Genomic DNA, 26,280 nt, shown 5'->3' with positions numbered 1-26,280 from the left:
GTCTTTATGCATTTCCTGACCATTAAGCTCAATATACAGCTGTGCTTTTGTCTCTGTGATCATGTGAAGTTATGGGTGATACTGTCAGGCTGATTGGATCATTTGAATGATAGTGTTATGCTGATTAAGGCCTGTTTCTCTTGAGCAAGCCAGATACAGGGGTGATAGTAGAAAAAAATCCTGAGCCTGAACTTTTTTCCCTGAGAGGTAAGCCAAGATATATGCCCTGATCAACATAATTGTCAAGCGGGATCCAGGGGTGTGCTCCCCTAGGAGAACATTTTGATAAATAGTCCCTTAAATGATAGAGTCTGGTGACTTTTGTGGATATAAATGGACATCATTCAGACATGAGATGAACAAACCCAATACAAGCCTATATTACAGTAGCAGGTTTCAGTAAGTCAAATTTAAGACCTTTTTAAGACATTTTAAGACCATAAAGACTGAAATTTAAGACCTACATAATAAAAAATATTCACATCAAAGAATTCATTTTATTTCAATAAATTCAGTAATTGAAAAAGCATTACATTTAATTTACATTTAAAGCAATCACATTAGTAACCTTCCACACCCAACAACGCGTGTCAGAGAAAAGAACAGTTCAGATATAAAAAATTTTATAGAAAATTGTACTTTGTATATTATACTATAAAAAACACATAATTAGTTGATTTTAGTTGATCATAACTAGAGATGAAATGGCATGAACATTTCATTTCATGATTATAGTGACAAAAATGATCACGGTTATCACAGAATCCTGTTCAAAAAGTACTAATACTACACAATGAAATCAATTCATCAAGTTTTATGTCGAAAACCAGCAAATAACAAATAAAATTTGCATCAATATGCAGTTTTTGTTCACATAAACATTAAAATAATACCATTAAAAATGATAGCCAGATTTTAAAAGTGTCTTGCAACATGTTATAAACTTACATGTACAAGTTCAAATAAAGTTTTGACAAAAAAAGTTTTTTTATAAAAAGATAAACCTCACATATTTCAGACTTTAAATTATTTTTTATAAAAAGAATGAGTCAAAAAAATATAAATTACTGACATTTACAGTGCACTTTAGCTTATCTTTATTAGGTCCAATTTTACCGTGGCGTCTGTCGTTGCTATGCAACCATGCACTGCACTCTCCACAATGACAAAAAAGTTTTAGTGGCTAATGGATTTCCACCACCGGAAAAACGCCTGGAAAAAACGAGTGCGTCGCTTCAATTATGAGCGCGCTTACATTTGAACGAACTTGAGCGCGCAAAAGACGCGATACGTGAACTACGTTGGCGAGCTACATCAAATCAGGCCACGAGCGACTGGAGCTTGCTAGCAACGTGTTGGAGACCCTGCTCTAGGGCTCCGCTTTGTAGATTTTTTCATCTCTACCCACCTCCTCTATCCAAGACCAGCACCATTTATTCTTTATGCCTTTATCGACCAGTTTGGTGTCTTCCCCTGGCTTCATAAAGTTGCACTCCATGACTTTGGCTACGTTTCGCGCTGCCAGTGTGGAAAACACATTCGTAGTGTATGGGAAATTCAAACACAAAACAAATTTGCACGTGGAGTGACTGCTGAATCAATCTGATTGGACCCAAGACCAGCCCCTACCCTATTACCGATTGGCTGAAGTAGGCTTACTGGTGTGGTTTAGTGAAAGCGCCTCTCAAATCTTGGGAATTGTCAGATCACACAAACGCGAACCTGATTTTTTTTTTTTTCGCATACACGTCTGTACGCCGGAAATCTGGCGTGCCGCCGGAGCGCTATCAGGCCTGCAGATAACCTGCCAAACTGTTTTTTCACTTGATAGAATCAAACCTCCCTACTTTTGTATGCTTTATTCAGAGTCTCCACCTCTATGTAATCCCTCCCCTTTTTGAATGTGTATAACTATCATGAATACTGAATTAGAATTTAGACTGTTGGAAGATCTGCAGCACGTACAGCGAAGTTCTCAATAAAGAAGAACTTCTGTTTGAACGCGATCCCAACGTCTCCTGGTCTCTTCTTTGAAGAAGAAAAAAGTTCCCAACAATAATCTTGTGAAAGGGCCTTTAGTCTTTTCAAAATCTTATTTATAAATGTGTTTTTGACAGTTGAATTCTCTTTTGGCAAAAACGGGATTAAGACTATTGAGTGTTGTTTTAATAGCACTCACCTCAGTGTCTTGAGTTGACACTTCTGATCCTGTAGTAAATCATCGAGCTCCTTCACTCCTGATTGTCCAGGATCATTTCCTGTGAGATCCAGCTCTATCAGGTGTGAAGGGTTTGATCTCAGAGCTGAAGCCAGAGCTTTATAACCTTCTTCTGTGATACTGCAGTCTGAAAGTCTAGAGAAAAGACATTAATTACCACTCAAAAGAAATACACGAAAAATTATTTACATGAAAAACGGTCAAATGCACTTTATTTATTTTATTTTATTTTAATCAGAGAATCAATCAAATAAAAATCACATCTGACAGAAGCATGTATTTTCCTTTCCTTTTGTTTACAACAGTAATATTTTACATTTGGAAGTTAAAAATGTGATTAGTAAAATAAAATAATGGTTCATTGAACTCACCTGAGTTTCTCCAGTGTGCAGTTTGTATTTTCTAATCCGTTCTGGAGTTTCTTCACTCCTGAATCCTGCAGATTATTGTTGCTGATGTCAAGCTCTTTCAGACTGGAGTTTGATCTCAGGACTGTAGCGAGAGCTGAACAGCTTTCCTCTGTTAGACCACACTTATGCAGCCTAAAATGATGAACAGAAGAGGGAGAATTTACAAACACAAAGTACTTGATGCCAACATTTAGTGATCACTGAGGATTAGTGCTTGTGAGTTCTGTAGGGTTCACCCGATTTAAGATCATTTAAATGTCCAATAAAAATGTTAGAAAAGTTCCACTCACTCCAGTGTGTTGAGTTTACAGTGTTTATCCTGCAGTAGAGCAGCGATCTGATTCACTCGTGTGTCTCCTAGTTCATGTTCACTCAGATTCAGCTCTCTCAGGAGTAACACGTTTTTACCCACAATTCCTTTCACATACTGACAGGCTTCATCCGCAATACGACCCAAAAACCTGGAAACAGAGTAAGTACATTACATGCCATTTCATTTGGGTATTTTCATAATCTTGTGAAAGGGCCTTTAATCTTTTCAAAATCTTATTTATAAATGTGTTTTTGACAGTTGAATTCTCTTTTGGCAAAAACGGGATTAAGACTATTGAGTGCTGTTTTAATAGCACTCACCTCAGTGTCTTGAGTTGATACTTCTGATCCTGTAGTAAATCATCGAGCTCCTTCACTCCTGATTGTCCAGGATCATTTCCTCTGAGATCCAGCTCTATCAGGTGTGAAGGGTTTGATCTCAGAGCTGAAGCCAGAGCTTTATAACCTTCTTCTGTGATACTGCAGTCTGAAAGTCTAGAGAAAAGACATTTATTATCACTCAAAAGAAATACACAAAAAATGATTTGCATGAAAAACGGTCAAATGCACTTTATTTATTTTATTTTATTTTAATCAGAGAATCAATCAATAAATAAAAATGACATCTGACAGAAACATGTATTTTCCTTTCCTTTTATTTACAACAGTAATATTTTAAATTTAAAAAATTAAAAATGTGATTAGTAAAATAAAATAATGGTTCATTGAACTCACCTGAGTCTCTCCAGTGTGCAGTTTGTATTTTCTAATCCGTTCTGGAGTTTCTTCACTCCTGAATCCTGCAGATTATTGTTGCTGATGTCAAGCTCTTTCAGACTGGAGTTTGATCTCAGGACTGTAGCGAGAGCTGAACAGCTTTCCTCTGTTAGACCACACTTACGCAGCCTAAAATGATGAACAGAAGAGGGAGAAATTACAAACACAAAATACTTGATGCCAACATTTAGTGATCACTGAAGATTAGTGCTTGTGAGTTCTGTAGGGTTCACCCGATTTAAGATCATTTAAATGTCCAATAAAAGTGTTAAAAAAGTTCCACTCACTCCAGTGTGTTGAGTTTACAGTGTTTATCCTGCAGTAGAGCAGCGATCTGATTCACTCGTGTGTCTCCTAGTTCATGTTCACTCAGATTCAGCTCTCTCAGGAGTAACGGGTTTTTACCCACAATTTCTTTCACATACTGAGAGGCTTCATCCGCAATACGACCCAAAAACCTGGAAACAGAGTAAGCACATTACATGCCATTTCATTTGGGTATTTTCATAATCTTGTGAAAGGGCCTTTAGTCTTTTCAAAATCTTATTTATAAATGTGTTTTTGACAGTTGAATTCTCTTTTGGCAAAAACGGGATTAAGACTATTGAGTGTTGTTTTAATAGCACTCACCTCAGTGTCTTGAGTTGACACTTCTGATCCTGTAGTAAATCATCGAGCTCCTTCACTCCTGATTGTCCAGGATCATTTCCTCTGAGATCCAGCTCTATCAGGTGTGAAGGGTTTGATCTCAGAGCTGAAGCCAGAGCTTTATAACCTTCTTCTGTGATACTGCAGTCTGAAAGTCTAGAGAAAAAACATTAATTACCACTCAAAAAAAATACACGAAAAATGATTTGCATGAAAAACGGTCAAATGCACTTTATTTTATTTTAATCAGAGAATCAAACAATAAATAAAAATCACATCTGACAGAAGCATGTATTTTCCTTTCCTTTTATTTACAACAGTAATATTTTAAATTAGAAAAATTTAAAATGTGATTAGTAAAATAAAATAATGGTTCATTGAACTCACCTGAGTTTCTCCAGTGTGCAGTTTGTATTTTCTAATCCGTTCTGGAGTTTCTTCACTCCTGAATCCTGCAGATTATTGTTGCTGATGTCAAGCTCTTTCAGACTGGAGTTTGATCTCAGGACTGTAGCGAGAGCTGAACAGCTTTCCTCTGTTAGACCACACTTACGCAGCCTAAAATGATGAACAGGAGAGGGAGAATTTACAAACACAAAGTACTTGATGCCAACATTTAGTGATCACTGAAGATTAGTGCTTGTGAGTTCTGTAGGGTTCACCCGATTTAAGATCATTTAAATGTCCAATAAAAATGTTAGAAAATTTCCACTCACTCCAGTGTGTTGAGTTTACAGTGTTTATCCTGCAGTAGATCAGCGATCTGATTCACTCGTGTCTCTCCTAGTTCATGTTCACTCAGATTCAGCTCTCTCAGCAGTAACAAGTTTTTACCCACAATTCCTTTCACATACTGACAGGCTTCATCCGCAATACGACCCAAAAGCCTGGAAACAGAGTAAGTACATTACATGCCATTTCATTTGGGTATTTTAATAATCTTGTGAAAGGGCCTTTAATCTTTCCAAAATCTTATTTATAAATGTGTTTTTGACAGTTGAATTCTCTTTTGGCAAAAACGGGATTAAGACTATTGAGTGTTGTTTTAATAGCACTCACCTCAGTGTCTTGAGTTGACACTTCTGATCCTGTAGTAAATCATCGAGCTCCTTCACTCCTGATTGTCCAGGATCATTTCCTCTGAGATCCAGCTCTATCAGGTGTGAAGGGTTTGATCTGAGAGCTGAAGCCAGAGCTTTATAACCTTCTTCTGTGATACTGCAGTCTGAAAGTCTAGAGAAAAGACATTTATTATCACTCAAAAGAAATACACGAAAAATGATTTACATGAAAACCGGTCAAATGCACTTTATTTATTTTATTTTATTTTAATCAGAGAATCAATCAAATAAAAATCACATCTGACAGAAGCATGTATTTTCCTTTCCTTTTGTTTACAACAGTAATATTTTAAATTTAAAAAATTAAAAATGTGATTAGTAAAATAAAATAATGGTTCATTGAACTCACCTGAGTTTCTCCAGTGTGCAGTTTGTATTTTCTAATCCGTTCTGGAGTTTCTTCACTCCTGAATCCTGCAGATTATTGTTGCTGATGTCAAGCTCTTTCAGACTGGAGTTTGATCTCAGGACTGTAGCGAGAGCTGAACAGCTTTCCTCTGTTAGACCACACTTACGCAGCCTAAAATGATGAACAGAAGAGGGAGAAATTACAAACACAAAATACTTGATGCCAACATTTAGTGATCACTGAAGATTAGTGCTTGTGAGTTCTGTAGGGTTCACCCGATTTAAGATCATTTAAATGTCCAATAAAAATGTTAGAAAAGTTCCACTCACTCCAGTGTGTTGAGTTTACAGTGTTTATCCTGCAGTAGAGCAGCGATCTGATTCACTCGTGTCTCTCCTAGTTCATGTTCACTCAGATTCAGCTCTCTCAGGAGTAACAAGTTTTTACCCACAATTCCTTTCACATACTGACAGGCTTCATCCGCAATATGACCCAAAAACCTGGAAACAGAGTACAGTACATGCCATTTCATTTGGGTATCTTCATAATCTTGTGAAAGGGCCTTTAATCTTTTCAAAATATAAATGTGTTTTTGACAGTTGAATTCTCTTTTGGCAAAAACGGGATTAAGACTATTGAGTGTTGTTTTAATAGCACTCACCTCAGTGTCTTGAGTTGACACTTCTGATCCTGTAGTAAATCATCGAGCTCCTTCACTCCTGATTGTCCAGGATCATTTCCTGTGAGATCCAGCTCTATCAGGTGTGAAGGGTTTGATCTCAGAGCTGAAGCCAGAGCTTTATAACCTTCTTCTGTGATACTGCAGTCTGAAAGTCTAGAGAAAAGACATTTATTACCACTCAAAAGAAATACACAAAAAATGATTTGCATGAAAAACGGTCAAATGCATTTTATTTTATTTTAATCAGAGAATCAATCAATAAATAAAAATGACATCTGACAGAAACATGTATTTTCCTTTCCTTTTATTTACAACAGTAATATTTTAAATTAGAAAAATTAAAAATGTGATTAGTAAAATAAAATAATGGTTCATTGAACTCACCTGAGTTTCTCCAGTGTGCAGTTTGTATTTTCTAATCCGTTCTGGAGTTTCTTCACTCCTGAATCCTGCAGATTATTGTTGCTGATGTCAAGCTCTTTCAGACTGGAGTTTGATCTCAGGACTGTAGCGAGAGCTGAACAGCTTTCCTCTGTTAGACCACACTTACGCAGCCTAAAATGATGAACAGAAGAGGGAGAAATTACAAACACAAAATACTTGATGCCAACATTTAGTGATCACTGAAGATTAGTGCTTGTGAGTTCTGTAGGGTTCACCCGATTTAAGATCATTTAAATGTCCAATAAAAATGTTAAAAAAGTTCCACTCACTCCAGTGTGTTGAGTTTACAGTGTTTATCCTGCAGTAGAGCAGCGATCTGATTCACTCGTGTCTCTCCTAGTTCATGCTCACTCAGATTCAGCTCTCTCAGGAGTAACAGGTTTTTACCCACAATTCCTTTCACATACTGACAGGCTTCATCCGCAATATGACCCAAAAACCTGGAAACAGAGTAAGTACATTCCATGCCATTTCATTTGGGTATTTTTATAATCTTGTGAAAGGGCCTTTAGTCTTTTCAAAATCTTATTTATAAATGTGTTTTTGACAGTTGAATTCTCTTTTGGCAAAAACGGGATTAAGACTATTGAGTGTTGTTTTAATAGCACTCACCTCAGTGTCTTGAGTTGACACTTCTGATCCTGTAGTAAATCATCGAGCTCCTTCACTCCTGATTGTCCAGGATCATTTCCTCTGAGATCCAGCTCTATCAGGTGTGAAGGGTTTGATCTCAGAGCTGAAGCCAGAGCTTTATAACCTTCTTCTGTGATACTGCAGTCTGAAAGTCTAGAGAAAAGACATTTATTACCACTCAAAAAAAAAACATGAAAAATGATTTACATTAAAAACGGTCAAATGCACTTTATTTTATTTTAATCAGAGAATCAATCAATAAATAAAAATCACATCTGACAGAAGCATGTATTTTCCTTTCCTTTTATTTACAACAGTAATATTTTAAATTTGAAAAATTAAAAATGTGATTAGTAAAATAAAATAATGGTTCATTGAACTCACCTGAGTCTCTCCAGTGTGCAGTTTGTATTTTCTAATCCGTTCTGGAGTTTCTTCACTCCTGAATCCTGCAGATTATTGTTGCTGATGTCAAGCTCTTTCAGACTGGAGTTTGATCTCAGGACTGTAGCGAGAGCTGAACAGCTTTCCTCTGTTAGACCACACTTACGCAGCCTAAAATGATGAACAGAAGAGGGAGAATTTACAAACGCGAAGTACTTGATGCCAACATTTAGTGATCACTGAAGATTAGTGCTTGTGAGTTCTGTAGGGTTCACCCGATTTAAGATCATTTAAATGTCCAATAAAAATGTTAGAAAAGTTCCACTCACTCCAGTGTGTTGAGTTTACAGTGTTTATCCTGCAGTAGAGCAGCGATCTGATTCACTCGTGTCTCTCCTAGTTCACGATCACTCAGATTCAGCTCTCTCAGGAGTAACACGTTTTTACCCACAATTCCTTTCACATACTGACAGGCTTCATCCGCAATACGACCCAAAAACCTGGAAACAGAGTAAGTACATTACATGCCATTTCATTTGGGTATTTTCATAATCTTGTGAAAGGGCCTTTAAGTTTTCCAAAATCTAATTTATAAATGTGTTTTTGACAGTTGAATTCTCTTTTGGCAAAAACGGGATTAAGACTATTGAGTGCTGTTTTAATAGCACTCACCTCAGTGTCTTGAGTTGACACTTCTGATCCTGTAGTAAATCATCGAGCTCCTTCACTCCTGATTGTCCAGGATCATTTCCTCTGAGATCCAGCTCTATCAGGTGTGAAGGGTTTGATCTCAGAGCTGAAGCCAGAGCTTTATAACCTTCTTCTGTGATACTGCAGTCTGAAAGTCTAGAGAAAAAACATTAATTACCACTAAAAAAAAAAACATGAAAAATGATTTACATTAAAAACGGTCAAATGCACTTTATTTTATTTTAATCAGAGAATCAATCAATAAATAAAAATCACATCTGACAGAAGCATGTATTTTCCTTTCCTTTTATTTACAACAGTAATATTTTACATTTGAAAAATTAAAAATGTGATTGGAAAAATAAAATAATGGTTCATTGAACTCACCTGAGTTTCTCCAGTGTGCAGTTTGTATTTTCTAATCCGTTCTGGAGTTTCTTCACTCCTGAATCCTGCAGATTATTGTTGCTGATGTCAAACTCTTTCAGACTGGAGTTTGATCTCAGGACTGTAGCGAGAGCTGAACAGCTTTCCTCTGTTAGACCACACTTACGCAGCCTAAAATGATGAACAGAAAAGGGAGAAATTACAAACACAAAGTACCTGATTCCCACATGAAATGATCACTGAGAATTACAGTGTTTTGGTCACCTGATTTCAATAGCATACTTAACATCTACAATAACATATGAACACAATACTCACTCCAGTGTGTTGAGTTTACAGTGTTTATCCTGCAGTAGAGCAGCGATCTGATTCACTCGTGTCTCTCCTAGTTCACAATCACTCAGATTCAGCTCTCTCAGGAGTAACGGGTTTTTAATGTAAAAATCTTCAGTCAGATATTTACAGGCTTCATCTGCATCAGGACTTTGTAACAACCTGGACAAAGGAGAAGTACGCTAACATTTCCTGCTAAATAGTGATTTATGCTCACAATGTTGTGAAAGGGCTTTAGACATTTCAAAGCTTTCATAAATGTCTTTTTGACGGTTACATTTTTTTTTTGTAAAAATAGGGCTGTATAGAATGGACAGGAAGTAAAGTGGGAGAGATGGGAGGACGGGATCGGGAGAGGTCCACCAGCCAGGACTCCAACTTAGGACCAACGAAGTGCAATGGCACTATAACAGATTAATTATTTTCCAGCTAAAATTACACTTTATTATTTTAATAACACTCACCTCAGTGTTGTCAGTGAAAAGGACTGATCCTGTAGTAAATCACTGAGCTCCTTCACTCCTGATTGTCCAGGGTCATTTCCTCTGAGATCCAGCTCTATCAGGTGTGAAGGGTTTGATCTCAGAGCTGAAGCCAGAGCTTTATAACCTTCTTCTGTAATACTGCAGTCTGAAAGTCTACAACAGGAATGAAAATATAACATTCAGCTTATTAACCAGTTATTTTTTAAATTACCAGAACAATTTTAAGCCCTAAAGGAAATGGTTTGTGAATTATTGTCATTATTGTCAGAAATCATCAGACCTGAGTTTTTCCAGTTTACATTTATTTTTCAGTCCATCAGAGAGCAGTATCACTCCTGAATCCTGCAGATTATTATTGCTCAGGTCAAGTTCCTTCAGAATGCTGGAGTAAGAACTGAGAACTGAAGCCAGAGCTGAACAGCTTTCCTCTGTTAGATCACACTTACTGAGCCTAAATAAAAAATTACAAAACATGATGAAGATACACAACTGTACCATTAACTGTGGGAAGTAGAGAAGAGATCAGCAGACTACAACCTGAAAAGATTATTTGATCGTTATGAATATTACTTTCCAGCTATTAGTAATACTGCTGTTTAAAAGTTTATAAAAAAATCTCATATAATTGCTGTGTAAGTTTGACCTGAATGAGCCATTTGTATCAGTGAGAAGTATTCAAACCTTATTTGAGACAATTTAGAGCTCGCCGGTGCGTTTTGCTGGATTTTTTTCACATAGTAGAACAATAGACTTAAGTTACTCCGTCATTTATGGTCATACAGAAAAAAGATATGCGAAAAAAATCTGTAATATGTCTACTTTTGTATGAGTCCACTAACAATCAAATCAAAACATTGTGCTTTTGTAAAATAAAGAAAATAAACAGGGTGTGCGTTCTGCCTCTACATCTCCGTGAACTTTTTTCTTGAGCACGTCTATAAACTGAAACAAAACTCAGCGAATACTTGTCCCTCATTTATGAGCCATATATCTTTATAATCATTTAAGTGTGTACTTTTAAATGATCGGATTCAAACTGAAAACAAATATTCTCTAAGTAATTTGTATAAAACCAACAAGATTTCCAGTCTCTCAAATCCTTGCTCATTATTTTTAATTTGACCACGCCCACACGCGCAAAAGAGATTGACATGCAAATATCCACATAGAACGCGAACGTGCCCCTTACCTCAAAAACAAAGCACCAAACTTCATCACTTTTCTGCTTTTCGTCAAGTTTGTGAGACACGCAGTCAGCTTACATCGGATTTACCTCAGAAGAAGAACGCGATTTGAAGACAAGGAAGATGTAAGGTAAGAAATTCTTAATTATGTAGGATTGAGTGCGAAACAAACACAAATGAATCTTCCAGGTGATTTGTTCAAACATAATTCCACACAGAACTCAACATTCCAGACCCCAAATCACCAACTCCAGAGCCATAAAAGAAGGCTCCAGCCAGCCAGTCTCCGCTAACCAAGGAAAAAACCCAGCTAAGAACTTTATGGCCATGCGAGCTTCAAAGAGAGGAGCCCAACTAAAGGAAGAACTGGTCAGCGTTAGATAGTTGTAAAAGAATGATTGGTTCAGAGATGGCACAACTCAGTGCTCGATCAAGATAACAGCAGAAGTCGCTGGACCCCACAACATTCCAGACCCCCATCTTCTCAAGGACTTCTGAATGACCTCAGGGCGTAAAATCTTTTCAAAGAACTATTTTACGTATAACAATACATAAAATCCTCCCAGAACAGTTTTCGATGGACTTAATAATAATAATCAAACATTATGCAACTACATAATTCTATGTTGTTTCTACCACTTTGATGCATGTTTAATAAGCTTAGATCCCATGTAAGTCATTTAATGGTTATAACTGTTAGATGTTTGAATGAAAGTGTGTTGTGTTTCATATCAGTATGATCGTATGTTCTTGATTCAAAAGATGGCTTGATTGAAATCTGTGTAAAATGTTTCGTATTCTTATAATAGTAATAATGTCTAAACTGTGGCCTCTTGTTCTCTCTGCTAGTGCTGGAGAGCAAGGAGATCACAGATAACACATGATTTACGATGAGACAAATAAAGACAGTATCTAATTGGTCAAGAACTGATCCAGGAGCCTGGACAAACATGTGAGTTTAAAATCTTAGACCCGAACAAAGTTATAGTAGGAAGAATTCTCAACAGAGTTCAGAACAAAAATGCAGCGGGAGAAGAAGAGAAAAAACAGACCAGTAACCATGTAAACGCGCAGACGAAAGAACCCAAATGAAGATCAGAAGAACATGGGTTAAACAACTTCATCCAAGCCATCTAACTACTCTCGTCTCAATTTTCTTTCTTTTCTTAGTTTCTTTTTTTTTCGTTGTGAATCTCGGTTCTAAGTTAAGTTCTGCGGCAAGATTTCGGTCCACATTTCTTCTGCAAAGCCAGCTTCAACAAAGACTTTCCATCTAACCGCCAGCATACCACGTGATTGGCCGCCCCAGACCCAGGCACGAGGAGACCAGGCAACGAACTCGGGAAACCCCCTTTTACGCAAAGGGAATCCCAAAAGCAAAGACACGCAAGTCGCCTTCAGACTCTTAAACTGAACTGGTGTATTTGATATAGATTTAATAACCCACGTAAGACACGAAGGGTTAAATTAATGCTTGATGGTTCGTTCAGGTTGTGTCTTATAAGTGCATATAGAAACTTGGGATTTCATCATCTCACTCTTAAAACTCATTCTTTCCTCACTCTCTTTCTTTCTGCAACTCGTATGAATGTGTGTGTGCGTGTGTTTGTGTTAGATATTAGTTCTCTTACGAGAGTTCTCTCGTACTGCGTAATAACTTACGCTATGGGGAAATCTCTTTTCCACGAGATATTGAAGCCAAAAATTATCCTTAATTTTTATATAATGCAAAACGCATTGCAGCAGCACGCAGACATAGGCGAGACAGCTCGCGCGCCTATTGGCTGCTCTGCGGCAACTGCAGCAGCCTATCGAGAAGGCCCTAGTGTGACACTGTCTCCAATGGGGGCGCTTCGCGCCCACTACGTCACGTCCCGCCGAAATAGGCGTGGCCTTGGGCTATAAATATAGAGTTGAGAGGCTGGTTCACTGATTTTTCATCTCTTCAGCGGAGCACGCATCGCTTGATCCAGAGAGGAAGCTGCGCCGTCTGAAAAGCCTTTCAGCAGGACGAGTCTGCACTGAAGCCGCTGGCCACGCCGCCTTCTGCCGTCGTTCCTGCTGCACTATCTGGTGCACCATATCCTTTTTCTGCTAGTGTGTGTTCGCCGCCGCGTGTCACACTCTCTCTCTCTAAAAGAGCCAAGCGTCTTTTTAAAGATGTCTCGTACTTCCTGTGGCTCGTGCAGAGCCCCAATGAGCGACGAGGACCGCCATGTGATTTGCGTTTCCTGCCTGGGACAAGATCATGCAGCTCTCACGCTCGCCGACGGCGGCTGCCCTCACTGTCTGCATCCCAGCCCGCTGCGCTGCCGCGCCGTAAAAAGCGCCGCGCTCAGCGGAAACCTGAACCTCCTGTTGAGTCAAGCTCGCCCGTTCGCCCGCCAGCTTCACCGCCCGCTTCTCCTGATTCTCTTACCCTTGGACAACGGCCGCCGTCTGCCGCCGCTTCCATTGAAGATGACAATGAAGATGTGGCAGTTGCAGAGGAGGACAGCTGCTCTATCCTGGCGTCAGGCAGTGAGGATTGGTCGAGCTCTGTGGATCTCGCACCCCCTGCTTGCGAGCCGTCCGGGAAAAGAGCTAACATTGAGTCAAAGCTGACGTGTCTGCTCTCACAGGTCGTTGAGAGCCTGGGCCTCGAGTGGTCGACGCCCGAGGAGCATACCCACAACTGACTCGACGGATGTTTCCTGAAAGGGGACCGTGTTGTAACACCTTCAAGACCGGGACTAGGACGGCGCTCCCCTCTAAAACCTGCCGCACCACCTCAGTTCTGCACAGTCGCGCTTACACCGCCGCTGGACAGGCTGCAGCTGCGTTGCACACCATGGCCACGCTATAAGTGTTCCAAGCCAACCTTCTCCGTAAACTGGACGAGGAAGGACTTGAAGCTGTAAGCATACCGGACTTAAGAAGCGCTACAGACCTCGCTCTCCGCGCCACTAAGTCTGCTGCACAGGCCATTGGGTGGAACATAGCCTCTCTCACCGTTGCTGAGAGACACTTATGGTTGACGCTTTCTGAGATGCCGGACTCGGAGCACGCTGCGTTCCTCGACACTCCCATCTTATCTGCTGGGCTTTTTGGATCATCCGTCAAAGATTTCGAGGATAGATTTGCTGAAGTGCAGAAAACGTCACAGGCCATGAAGCACTTTTTGCCAAAGCGAGCTAGCTCTGCCACAGGCCACTCTAAACAGCCGTCTGCTCGTAGCTCCTAGCCGCATACTCCGCCTGCCGCCGAAAGCCTCGCAGCGGCAACAGGCCCGAAGCTCAAGACCACGCTCTCGCTCTGCTGATTGAGAAGATTGAGATCAAGCCCGAGGCCTCGAAGTCTTCCTAGCCCGCTTAGGAAGACGACGGTGTTCAAGTCCCGCTGCGGCCAGACTTCCACCAAAATTACCAGCTCGCTCAGTTCCAGAAAATGTGACTGTTCCAGCTTATTCAGCAGTAAACAAGTCGGTATCGCTGCCCGCTTGCCTGCCTCCAAACGCCGTTTTCACGGCGACCCAGATGTATCTCTCAAAGAGTGTATTTCCTGGTGTTCCGGCCACAGCCGATGGTGTTATAATGGTAGAAAAAATGCCCACTACCGAGTGCTCATTCCTACACACAGACACAGCCCTCTTCACAGGGCTCGCGCACATAAAATCGACCCACGTCGATTGCGCATTAAATGTAGTGAATGTGCCCACAAACCAGTGCCCACAAACACTACACACTGCATGTCTTCCGGTTTCTGTAAAAACAAAACCAAAACACATACGGTCACAGGCCAACGGTGTTTTCAGTGCTATAAATGTGCCCGCTGTCTCGCGCCCACATGCACTCACAGACATGTCAAACCCCACGGGGTTTCGCCCGCTCGCTTTCACTCAGCCACCCGCTATAACAGAGTTAAGCACTGGCAGGCTGCCCACTGTGATCAGCGCGCCCCCTGCCTCGAATGCCGCAAGCACGGCATCTATGTTGCAGCACAGAAAAGCTCTTCAACAGCCACAATGTCACGGTCAGAGCGCAGATTTGATCCAACCCCTAGCTATTCATGCAGATGCATGGGCAAAGCTTCCCGGGGTGTCAGAATGGGTGTTGAACATTATACGAGGAGGCTATTCGCTACAGTTCGCTCGACCGAAACCACGATGAAGCAGGAAGTAGCGCATCTACTTCGAGCCGAGATTGCGAAACTGTTGAGCAAAGGGGCCATAGAGCCTTTATCTCAAGCTCAGAGCAAAGGGGGCTTGTACAGCAGATGTTTTCTGGTACCGAAAAAAGACGGGGGTCTCAGACCCATTCTGGATCTAAAAACGGCTGAACAGAGTGCTTTCAAAACACCTGTTCAGAATGATCCCTACCAGGAAAATCCTCTCGCAAATTCGCCAGGGGGACTGTTTTGCGTCAGTAGATCTGAAAGACGCGCATTTCCAAATACAAATAGCGTCACGTCACAGGCGATTTTTGAGATTCGCCTTCGAGGGCCAGGCATATCAGTATACAGTCCTTCCTTTCGGCCTGTCTTTAGCACCCCGTACATTCACGAAGTGCATAGTACCTCGCCCTCGCTGCCCTGAAGCTCCGGGGGATGCGAGTCTTGAACTACTTGGATGATTGGCTCAGTCCCGTACAGAGCTCATAGAACACACGACCGTTTTACTCGAGCGCCTCGAGAATCTTGGTCTCAAAGTCAATTGGGCGAAGAGTTCGCTGTCCCCCAGTCAGAAAATATCTTTTCTGGGCACAGAACTGGACTCGCTGTCTATGACAGCTCAGCTATCGCTACATATAAACTGCCTGGAAATGATGGCAGTCGACAACGCGCTAAGGCGCTTTTGTCCCCAGATAACGGGACACCACGTTCTGGTCCGTTCGGACAGTATGATGGTGGTGGCCCTTATAAATCACCAGGGAGGTCTCAGGTCCCGACCCCTTTTCAGGCTGACGGAGTGCCTCCTAGTCTGGGCTCAGCACAATTTGCGCTCGCTGAGAGCGGCACATGTGCCTGGCCATATGAACGTTGGACCAGACAGACTGTCCAGGAACAATGTTCCAGCAGGGGAGTGGTCCTTACATCCACGGACAGTCCAACTGCTGTGGAGGATGTTCGGCAGAGCGGAAATAGACCTGTTCGCATCTCAGGAAAACGCTCACTGTCCAATATATTTCTCCAAGAGCAAGGACGCGTTGGCTCACGTATGGCCCCGCCGTCCGCTCTATGCTTTTCCCCCGTCTCGCTCCTACCTCAGGTATTAGAGAGAATCAGGGAAAGCGGATGCCCATTGCTACTAGTAGCTCCGTTCTGGATAAACCAGGCTTTGTTCCTTAATTTTTATATAATGCAAAACGCGTTGCAGCAGCACGCAGACATAGGCGAGACAGCTCGCGTGTCTATTGGCTGCTCTGCGGCAACTGCAGCAGCCTATCGAGAAGGCCCTAGCATGACACTGTATCCAATGGGAATGACACTATCCAATGGGCGTGACACCCATCCAATGGGTTCCCAGTCCTGATGCAGCTAGCAGGCTCTGCCCCATGGCCGATACCTGTGAGGAGAGATCTCTCTCAAGCCAGGGGCTCAATTTGGCATCCTCACCCGGAGCTTTGGTCCCTACACGTGTGGACCATCAATGCGTACCCGCTGACCTCCCAGAGAGAGTGTTAAACACGATCACGCAGGCTAGAGCCCCATCTATGAGGCAGCTCTACTCCTCAAAATGGTCTGTGTTTTCAAGCTGGTGCGCAGCCCGTGGCATGTCGCCCCGAGATATTGGGATGACGGACGTTCTTTCATTCCTACAAGAGCTGCTGGATAAGGGAAGAACCCCATCCACGTTCAAAGTTTATGTGGCAGCCATAGCGGCGTTTGTTGAACCAACGCAGGGCCAGTCACTTGGAAAGAACGATCTGGTCATTCGCTTCCTGAGGGGAGCGAAGAGGTTAAATCCTCCCAGACCTCTCTCAGTTCCCCTATGGGACCTTTCCACGGTCTTGGAGGCCATGAAAGGTACCCCATTTGAGCCAATCCAATCAGTGGATATCAAACTCTTGTCTTTTAAGACAGCGTTTCTCTTGGCTCTCGCTTTCAGTGAAGCGTGTGGGAGACTTGCAAGCGCTTTCAGTGAGCGCAACATGCTTGGAGTTTGGGCCGAATGACTCGATAGTCTGGCTCAAACCGAGACACTGATACGTTCCTAAATCCCACAACACACTGTTCAGGTCCCAGGTAATTTCCCTGTCGGCCTTACCGGTCTCTGACGAGGAGAAGGACGCTAGCTTGCTTTGCCCGGTCAGGGCATTAAGAGCTTATGTGTCACGCTCGTCTGCTTTCAGACAGACAGAGCAGCTATTTGTTTCGTTCTACGGGTGCTCTAAGGGGCTAGCTGTAACGAAACAGAGCCTATCCAGGTGGATAGTTGACGCTATAGCGCTGACTTACGCCTCTAAGGGCCTGCAGTGCCCGTTAGGTGTTAGAGCGCACTCCACAAGAGGCATGGCCTCGTCGTGGGCTTGGTCTAGTGGGATTTCCTTGCATGATATCATTATGGCGGCAGGCTGGGCCTTTCCGTCTACATTTATAAGGTTCTATAACCTTGAGGTTCCCGCTTTGCAAGTCAAGCTGCTTTCGGTCTAAAGTCAGTACTGTCTGCCCCGACGTTTCGGCGCAGAGTATTGGAGAATGCTTGAGCAATGCTCGCTGATCGATCATGCAGCCTTGTGGGCAGATTGTAAGACCTAAATTTTTTCAACAGACCAGGCCATGTTTTCGCCCTGGCTGTGTGGAACACTGTTATTGTATGCCTCCTGTTAGGATGCTATTTACTCGGGAATGATGATTTAAGTCCCTCTTCCCGGACTCTCTGTGAGTCCCTGATGATCATGTACTGTATGGGCCCCGGGCACCTGCCCTTGGGACTTTGGTGCTGGATCTCAGCATGCACAGCGTTTTGCACTATGTTCCCCATAGCGTAAGTTATTACGCAGTACGAGAGAACTCTCGTAAGAGATCGTACTTGGTTACTATCGTAACCTCTGTTCTCTCTAGAGAGGAACGAGTACTGGGTATTCTTGCCGTGCCTGCAAGTCGCTCTGGTTCGCTCCGGCGATGAATAAACCAGTGAACCAGCCTCTCGACCCTATATTTATAACCCAAGGCCACGCCTATTTCGGCGGGACGTGAAGTAGTGGGCGTGAAGCGCCCCCATTGGATACAGTGTCACGCTAGGGCCTTCTCGATAGGCTGCTGCAGTTGCCGCAGAGCAGCCAATAGGTGCGCGAGCTGTCTCGCCTATATCTGCGTGCTGCTGCAACGCGTTTTGCATTATATAAAAATTAAGGATAATTTTTGGCTTCAGTATCTCGTGGAAAAGAGATTTCCCCATAGCTTACGTTATTACGCAGTACTCGTTCCTCTCTAGAGAGAACAGAGGTTACGTTAGTAACAGAGTACGTTTTATGTGTTAGAATAATCAATAAAGTCTCGTTGGTAATTTTAAGGAGAAGTGTTACTTGTGTTATGTGCTTACGAATTTAATGTCTTAAACTGCTGATCTAAGTTACCTTGCTAACAAATAGCATTTAACTATAGAGTGGATATTTATTTCGCTGCAGAGCTGATAGTTACAGCCAGTTCTAATGAACCGCGAACGAGTCATTTGCTCGGTTGTAATAAGTGATTCTTTCAAATTCCCTATAAATTAATTAATAATTCCTTTGAGCTAAATTGACGAATCACTACAAATACAATTATCTTACAATTATATTAGTTAATGTTATTGTTGCATAAACTTCACATTGCAGTTGAACTGTTGCTAGATATATGGTGAATATTACAATATTTAGACCCGTGTTTACTGTTACTGTGTTTGTGGATATCTGCTCAAACTTAGATACCGTATTTTCCGGACTATAAGTCGCTCCGGACTATAAGTCGCATCAGTCAAAAAATGCGCATGAAGAGGAAAAAAACATATATAAGTCGCACTGGAGTATAAGTCGCATTTATTTAGAAATTTATTTCACAAAATCCAAGACCAAGAACAGACATTTAATCTGGAAAGGCAAGTTATTCAACTACACAGTAGCACACAGAACAACAGGCTGAGTAGGTGTCCGGTGTGTTAACGCAACACATTAACAGTTATTCAGCTACACAATAGCATAAAGAACATATACCTGGGAGGCTGAATAGGCTAAATTAACATAAGCCAGCGAGTCCAACAAGCAAGTTACCAGTAAACAAGTTCACCAAGCCTCCGCGATCTCATTCCACATCACTGAATCCATTGAATTTTCTTCATATGGTGTCGCTTCTGAATAACTCCGCCAACTAGAGCGCCCTCTCGCGGCTGTAGACGGTAATGTTTTCTCTTGGTTCATCTCAGTCTGAATTAATTTTCATATATAAGTCGCACCTGAATATAAGTCGCAGGACCAGCCAAACTATGAAAAAAAGTGCGACTTATAGTCCGGAAAATACGGTATGTATAATATATTAACCATAAAGTTTCATATTTTGGAAAGCGGTGTGTAGAGGTCTGCGCGGGACTGTTTTTTAAGTCCCGCTCCCGCCCGCTCCCGCTGGGGTTATATCCCGCACCCACCCGTTCCCGCTATATATACACTATTTGTTCACCCGCTGTCTGCTTAGAATAATTTTCTTCCCGACCCGACCATCCCGCTTTAATATAGATCTCCCAGAATTTCACATGTACATTTTCACAGAGAAAATAAAAATGTAGTCTGCACAAACATTTTTTTATTATTATTTTATTCGCCTTGTCAATATACAAAATGTAACATTTTGCTGCAGACAGTAGGGGAAAAAATATCGCAGCGAAAAAAAAAAAAGAAGTGTAGGGTATTATTTTTATTCGTATTATCAAAATTCGTAACATTTTGCTGTTAATACAATCAATGCATGACAGAAAGAACCGTTACTGGTCCGTGCGTGCAGCGCGTGCATAACGGTCCTGAGTACAGGGCAGACTGTAGCCTATACTGATAAGATTAAGATTAGGTAAAGCGAAGATATGCTGGTCTGAAAGAACGTCGGCGTCGGGAACGTGATATTGAATGACCGACCGCTCCCGTTCAAATTACACCAGAGTTACCGACCGCTACCGTTTTTTAGTCGGAAATTTAATCCCGCGGCGCAAAATATCTGGTCGGGTCCCGCGGATCCCGCGGGACAGCCGCGGGAATGCAGACCTCTAGCGGTGTGTTTGTGTGTGTGTGTGTGTGTATTCTGTTAATTTTAAAAAGCAATTTTAACCTGAAAAATCTCAAATGTATCCCAAAATCAGCATGTTCACAGGTTTTTTTTTTTTTTTTTTTTTTTTTTTTACAGGGACCAAAGCCCACTGATGAGTCCTGTTGACTTCAACATTCATATAAGACTCACATGAACATGGTAAAGTGAAAAATTAAACACCTTGGAAATGAAAGGTATGTACAATGTTTTTAGGAATGGCACGAAGGTCTCTGTCTTTGATCACTGTTTTCAATAATGTGCTTTTTTATCATTTGTTGTGTATCTTTGGATTATGTTGTGTTGTAAATAAATCCAAACAATCAAATAGCCTTTTTTTTTTTATCTCCTCATTCTTTGTGCAAGGTTGCTCAGAATGATAGAGGGCATGATAGCTCCAAATAGGGCCATTTGGGGAGGGTCTTTGTCTTCCTCAGGTGTGAACTCATCAATGTGTAAAATGTGATCACGCCTATTCGCATAAAGCTTTCTTACACAAAACACGTCTTACAAATTTTAAATTCAATATATATTGTCTAATCTGAATGAGCAGTCAGGGTGATTTTCACATAGTTTTGAAGCAAATATTCTAGGCTACATATTCTCTGATAAAACTACAACGGTAATAGCCTGCCGAGACCAAAAATATGAGACTCCTGCGTTAAAGTCAATGGAGCGCTGTGAAAAAGTGTCGGACCTCTGTCGGAGCTCGTTCTTGGCTGCGCTGTGATTGGTCAATCTACATTCTAGGGTGTGGCTTAGCCAAAGGCGAATTTTACATTATGTGCATGTAATTTTACACCAGACTGCTTTGCACACGAGGAAGAGTAAAACACAGGATTAGCACAGAAGTTAATGGAAATGGATTGAAACCAACTCTTCATGATCCAATTTCATATTTGTTTTGTGATGTTTGCAAATTGCCTTTTTGAATGTGTTTCGTTAGCACATTGCCTGTTGTTTCTTACTGTATTCACGGAGACCAAAGCCATGCCGTTATTTTATTTTTTACCCCAAATTGCTCTTTGTCTGTATAATTCATAAATGCATCTTCATTCTTATTAAGTCTCTCAAACAGTGTGTAACTTCAGCCATGTTATTCGTGCAGTATGCTATCACGCTAATTCAGCTGTGGTTAAACAACACAATAAAATGAGCGGACAGGACAGAAACGATCATGAAAAATGCTTGTGTTTGCAGCGCACACTTCATATCAGTTAAGGTTGAATAAACTATTGTCTTTTGTTGGTATGGATTATGGTTTGATTACATGTCTAAAGATTTCTCATTCATGCCCACCTAATCAGAAATTGGGGAACTAAGTGATTTCTCATGTAACGTTAACTATTTATGCGAATAAGCTAACTTTGTTAGTTGTACAACTACAGTAGCAGTTTACTAACGACTAGAGACTAAACATACAGGAAACATTTTGTGTCGTCTATCTTTCTAAAATTGCCATAAATGCAATTGTAGAGAGAGGAACCAGTGAAGGCCAGTGGTTGCATTTGCAACGTTTGCCTGTGTTAGTATAGTTATAATCATATAAAGACTTATATGCCCTAAATTTCTTTTTACTATACACGCTTGTTTTTTCTTTTATGTAAGTGTAGATGTCAGGCCACTCCTGTCAGTTCGTCCATCCATTGAGTGAGCGTGTATGAGTCTGCCAATTTCTCTGTCATAAACTACAAGGCAAGTCTTCTAAAATTTGGGGCGTGATATTTAAATGATGATTGTTTTCAGCTGCCACATTTATCAATGTACGATCAGTCATAGGATGGGATTAGCAGCATACGAATGTCTAATGAATCACACGTGAACCCTGTTGTAAGAAGATTTCTGTGCTCGGATCTGCACTCGTATCTACGTAAGATTAATAAATGAGGCCCAAAGAGAAGAAGCAAAAAGGGAAGTTAAAATTATAAAAGCTAAACAGGTATTAATGTGAAGTAGAGAGTAAACTGACTGAAAAGAATCTTGCATCAGCTTGGTCTGGTATGAAAACTATAGTAGGTTTATAGCAAAGTATTATGTCAGGAATTTCGGACTGACCAGGGGTGCGTTAGTCAACAATGTTCACAAGTTTCGTTATCAGCATAGTTCAACAAGTCAGTGTTTCCCAAAACCATCGTCCAACGAACATTCATAAATAGCATCGCAAAGTTGTGTGTTTGGAATGACAGTTCTCTACCTGTAGTTAGAAGCAGAGTTTCTAGTTTGCATGACATGTGGACTTAATAAAATCAGTATCTTGAGCAAAATAAGCAAGCTGACATTCAGTACAACCTGTGTCTTTTATTTCGAATACACACAAATGTCATTTACGTCTTTTAGTTTGTCAAGAGATTTAAAGCACCATTTTTTAAGACTGCGCATGTGCAAACATGCTCTACCATGTAAGAACAAGCCAATGATTGAATCTGGAAATAAAGCAAAATAACTGAGAAAAATGTCAAATAGTCCTCAGATGCCATGTCTGTAATTTATAGCAAAACATCTTAATTGTTGACATGTTAATTCGATCTCCGTTTCATTCAAATAATTTATTTCTCCACCACGTGCGTGATGTCATAAACCAACGTGGTTGAACTATTGTTGAAATATTGTGCAAGGAAATTAAGCTCTAAATTTTATGATACTTAAATATGTCTGTATACCTAAAAAAGGCTTTAAATGACCCCAGGCCAGTTGGCCTAACTTCTCTTGTAATAAAATCTTCTTGAAAAGCTTGTGAAAACATCGTAAGGCAAACTAAGCATGCTATTGACCCAATACAGTATGCTTATAGGGCACTGAAGGATACAAATTTAAGAATACGTTTAAGATCTGCTGATCCTACTTGCTTTATAATATCACATGAAACACTAAGGTGAACTACACTGTATTGGGCATTCAAAGTGAACATGATGGCATCAATTTACTGATTAGAAGTCAGCTGTTAGTCAGCTGTCTAAACATTGTAATAGTCAGGAGTTTTGTTAGTCTTTGATCTTCCAACTAAGAGTTGAACTAGGCGTGAATGTTACAAAGTCTTAGTTCTCGTGACCATTTGTTGTTTATACCATTTGGGGGGTCAACGTCTCCTGGTCTCTGCTTTGAAGAAAGAAAAACTTTACAACAGCACACAGAGGAGTGGAGGACAATTACTCTTATGCACTTAGAAGGGAGTAATACTCATGCTAGTCTGTTGTTTATTGACTCTTCTTCAGATTTTAATACTATTCAGCCTCACATTTTAGCCATGAGACTGATAGAGCATTTTAGACAATATAGGAATACTTTTGTACCTGCAGAAATAGAATTATTAAATACAAATAGCAGAAAATGACATTTGTTGCTATGCATGGCACTTTATGCTATTTAGGGGGTGGGTGAGTGTGTGTGTGTGTGTGTGTGTGTGTAGAGGCACATTGTCATGACCTTTTTAAGAGTTTTTATACTTTTGGACATTATTACAATGATTTGTGTTTTACTGTATGTTTTAATGTTTTATGGGTTTTTTTTTTTAAATATGGATTGCTCAATCTCCTGTCTGCACAACAAATTTACCCTCGAGTACTAATAAAAGACACCTTGACCTTGATGATACTGAATGTTCATTGGATGATCAGATTAGTCAACTCAGATATTACCTCTGCTATATCAGTTCATTCTTAATAATATTTAAAATTTACCACAATTAATTAACAATATTTCCCTTTGTTCTAATTGTTACATCAAATAACTTACCAAAGTGTCTCCAATTTACACTTTACACTCCCCAGTCCAGTGCGGAGCAGCTCCACTCCTCTATCCTGCAGATTATTATTGTTCATGTTCAACTCTTTCAGATTGGAATCTGATCCAAGAACTGCAGCCAGAGCCGAACAGCTTTTGTATGTCAAGTTACAGTCTTTTAGCCTACAAAAGAATTACAGATTACAGAGTTTTCTACAAAATAGTTATATACTAACATTATAATAAAATAGTAAAATTTTATTTTGTTTTCACTGTATTCATTAGAGAAAAATGTAAATAAAAACTACTGATATAAATAAACTATATACTGTAGATGGTATTCATTCATATATGTTATACAATTACAAGAATTAAAGCAGATAAAAACAAAAAGTAAAAGTAAAAGACTTACAGAGCTCTTTTGGAGGTTTTGATGACCCCTGATAGTCTAATTAGACACTCGTCTGACTTCTTAAATTTCTCAAGCTCAAAGTCCTCCAGCTCCTCCTCTGATGTCATCAACACAAAGGCCACAGCAGACCACTGGGCAGGTGAAAGGTCAGCAGATGAGAGACTTCCTTCTCTAAGTTGTGTTTGAATGTCTTTAACCAAAGTTTGGTCATTCAGTTCATTCAGACAGTAGAACAGATTGATGGACCTTTCTGGAGATACATTTTCTCCTAACTTTTGCTTGATGTACTGAACTATGTCCTTGTTGCTCTGGTCATTGCTGTCTTGCTGTGTCAACAGACCTCGTAAGAGTGGATAATTAGACTGAAGTGATAGACCAAGAAGGAATCGAACGAAAAGATCCAGATGTCCACTGTCACTTGCGAGCGCCTTGTCCACTGCAGTTTTCAGCAAATCAATCATGGCTTCATTTTTGTTTTCCTGCTCTGTAGACTCTTGAACAAACACACTTTTCTTGCTGATGTCTAGAAAAAGATGTGCATAAAGGGCTGCAATAAACTCTTGAATGCTCATGTGAACAAAGCAGTACATGGTACCAATAATGATTCCCTTCTCCTCCTTAAAGATCTGTGTACACATGCCTGAATACACTGATGCATTATCGGCATCAATACCACATTCCTTCAGGTCTGTGTCATAGAAGATCAGGTTGTTTTTTTCCAGCTGATGAAATGCCAGTTTCCCCAGTGAAAGGATGGCATCTTTATCCCAGGAAACATCTGGTCTGTATTCTCCATCATACTTTTGTCTGCTCTGCTGGATCTGAAAGCGGAGAAAGTGTGTGTACATTTGTGTCAGAGTCTTGGGAATGTCTTCAGTATTTGATTCCTGCAGTGTTATAGAGGCGTCCTCAGTCTGATTTTTTGGATTATTATTTATTTTCTCCTCCAAAATGTTTTGGAGAACAGTGGCTGAAATCCAGCAGAAGACTGGGATGTGGCACATGATGAAGAGACTCTTTGATTCTTTAATGTGATCAATTATTCTTTTGGTCATTTTCTCATCAGTGAATCTTTTTCTGAAGTACTCTTCCTTTTGTGTATCATTGAACCCTCTGATCTCTGTCACGCGGTCGATACAGTCAGGAGGAATCTTAGTGGCAGCCGCTGGTCTGGTGGTGATCCAGATGAGAGCAGAAGGAAGAAGATTTCCCTTGATGAGGTTCGTTAGGAGAACATCCAGAGAGGCTGGTGACGATACATCATGCCACGTCTCATTGTTCTTAAAGTTTAAAGGAAGGCGACATTCATCCAATCCATCAAGAATGAACAGGACTTTGTATTTATCCTCTCTTTTAAGGTTCAGTCCTTTTATCTCTGGGAAAAACTGACTAACAAGGTTCATCAAGCTTTGTTTTTCTTTCTCCTTTAAGTTCATCTCTCTGAATGGAAGAGGAAGTATGAAGTTGATATCTTGATTTTCTTTTCCTTCGGCCCAATCCAGAATAAACTTTTGCACCGAGATGGATTTACCGATGCCAGCAACTCCTTTTGTCAGTACAGTTCTGATCGGCTTGTTTTGTTCAGGTGATTCAAACAAATTTGTGCATTCAATCTGTATCTCTTGTGATTCAACACGGCTGGAAATCTCAATCTGTCTCACCTCATGTTCAGTATTGACCTGTTTACTGCCACCCTGAGTGATATAGAGATCTGTGTAGATGTTATTCAGAAGTGTGGAGTCACCTTGCTTTGCAATTCCTTCAAACACACATTGATACTTCTTCTTCAGGTTTGATTTAAGTTGTCGTTGATGAATCAAGACAAGCTCATCTAAACACACAAAC

The 26,280-nt window shown here is 40.6% G+C and overlaps 1 protein-coding gene across 1 annotated transcript in view; it reads right to left on the bottom strand.

The window, feature by feature from the left end:
- Positions 1 to 26,280, bottom strand: part of LOC311291151 (NACHT, LRR and PYD domains-containing protein 4-like) — a gene marked incomplete at its 3' end in the record, with an annotated part of 96,574 nt that overhangs the window by 7,901 nt on the left and 62,393 nt on the right. The window contains exons 11-23 of the mRNA XM_084410024.1: positions 24,436 to 26,266; positions 24,036 to 24,206; positions 10,154 to 10,324; positions 9,853 to 10,026; positions 9,374 to 9,550; positions 9,056 to 9,226; positions 7,979 to 8,149; positions 6,902 to 7,072; positions 5,836 to 6,006; positions 4,753 to 4,923; positions 4,143 to 4,175; positions 3,676 to 3,846; positions 2,590 to 2,760 (exon numbers count right to left, since the gene is read on the bottom strand). Coding sequence (XP_084266150.1) covers positions 2,590 to 2,760; positions 3,676 to 3,846; positions 4,143 to 4,175; positions 4,753 to 4,923; positions 5,836 to 6,006; positions 6,902 to 7,072; positions 7,979 to 8,149; positions 9,056 to 9,226; positions 9,374 to 9,550; positions 9,853 to 10,026; positions 10,154 to 10,324; positions 24,036 to 24,206; positions 24,436 to 26,266 — 3,754 coding nt within the window. The remainder of the gene's footprint in view (positions 1 to 2,589; positions 2,761 to 3,675; positions 3,847 to 4,142; positions 4,176 to 4,752; positions 4,924 to 5,835; positions 6,007 to 6,901; positions 7,073 to 7,978; positions 8,150 to 9,055; positions 9,227 to 9,373; positions 9,551 to 9,852; positions 10,027 to 10,153; positions 10,325 to 24,035; positions 24,207 to 24,435; positions 26,267 to 26,280) is intronic.

Source organism: Rutilus rutilus (genome assembly GCF_951802725.1).
Source record: "Rutilus rutilus genome assembly, chromosome: 5".
Taxonomy (NCBI): Eukaryota; Metazoa; Chordata; class Actinopteri; order Cypriniformes; family Leuciscidae; genus Rutilus; species Rutilus rutilus.
The sequence above is the reverse complement of the archived record's forward strand: the minus strand, read 5'-3'. Positions and strand labels throughout refer to the sequence as shown.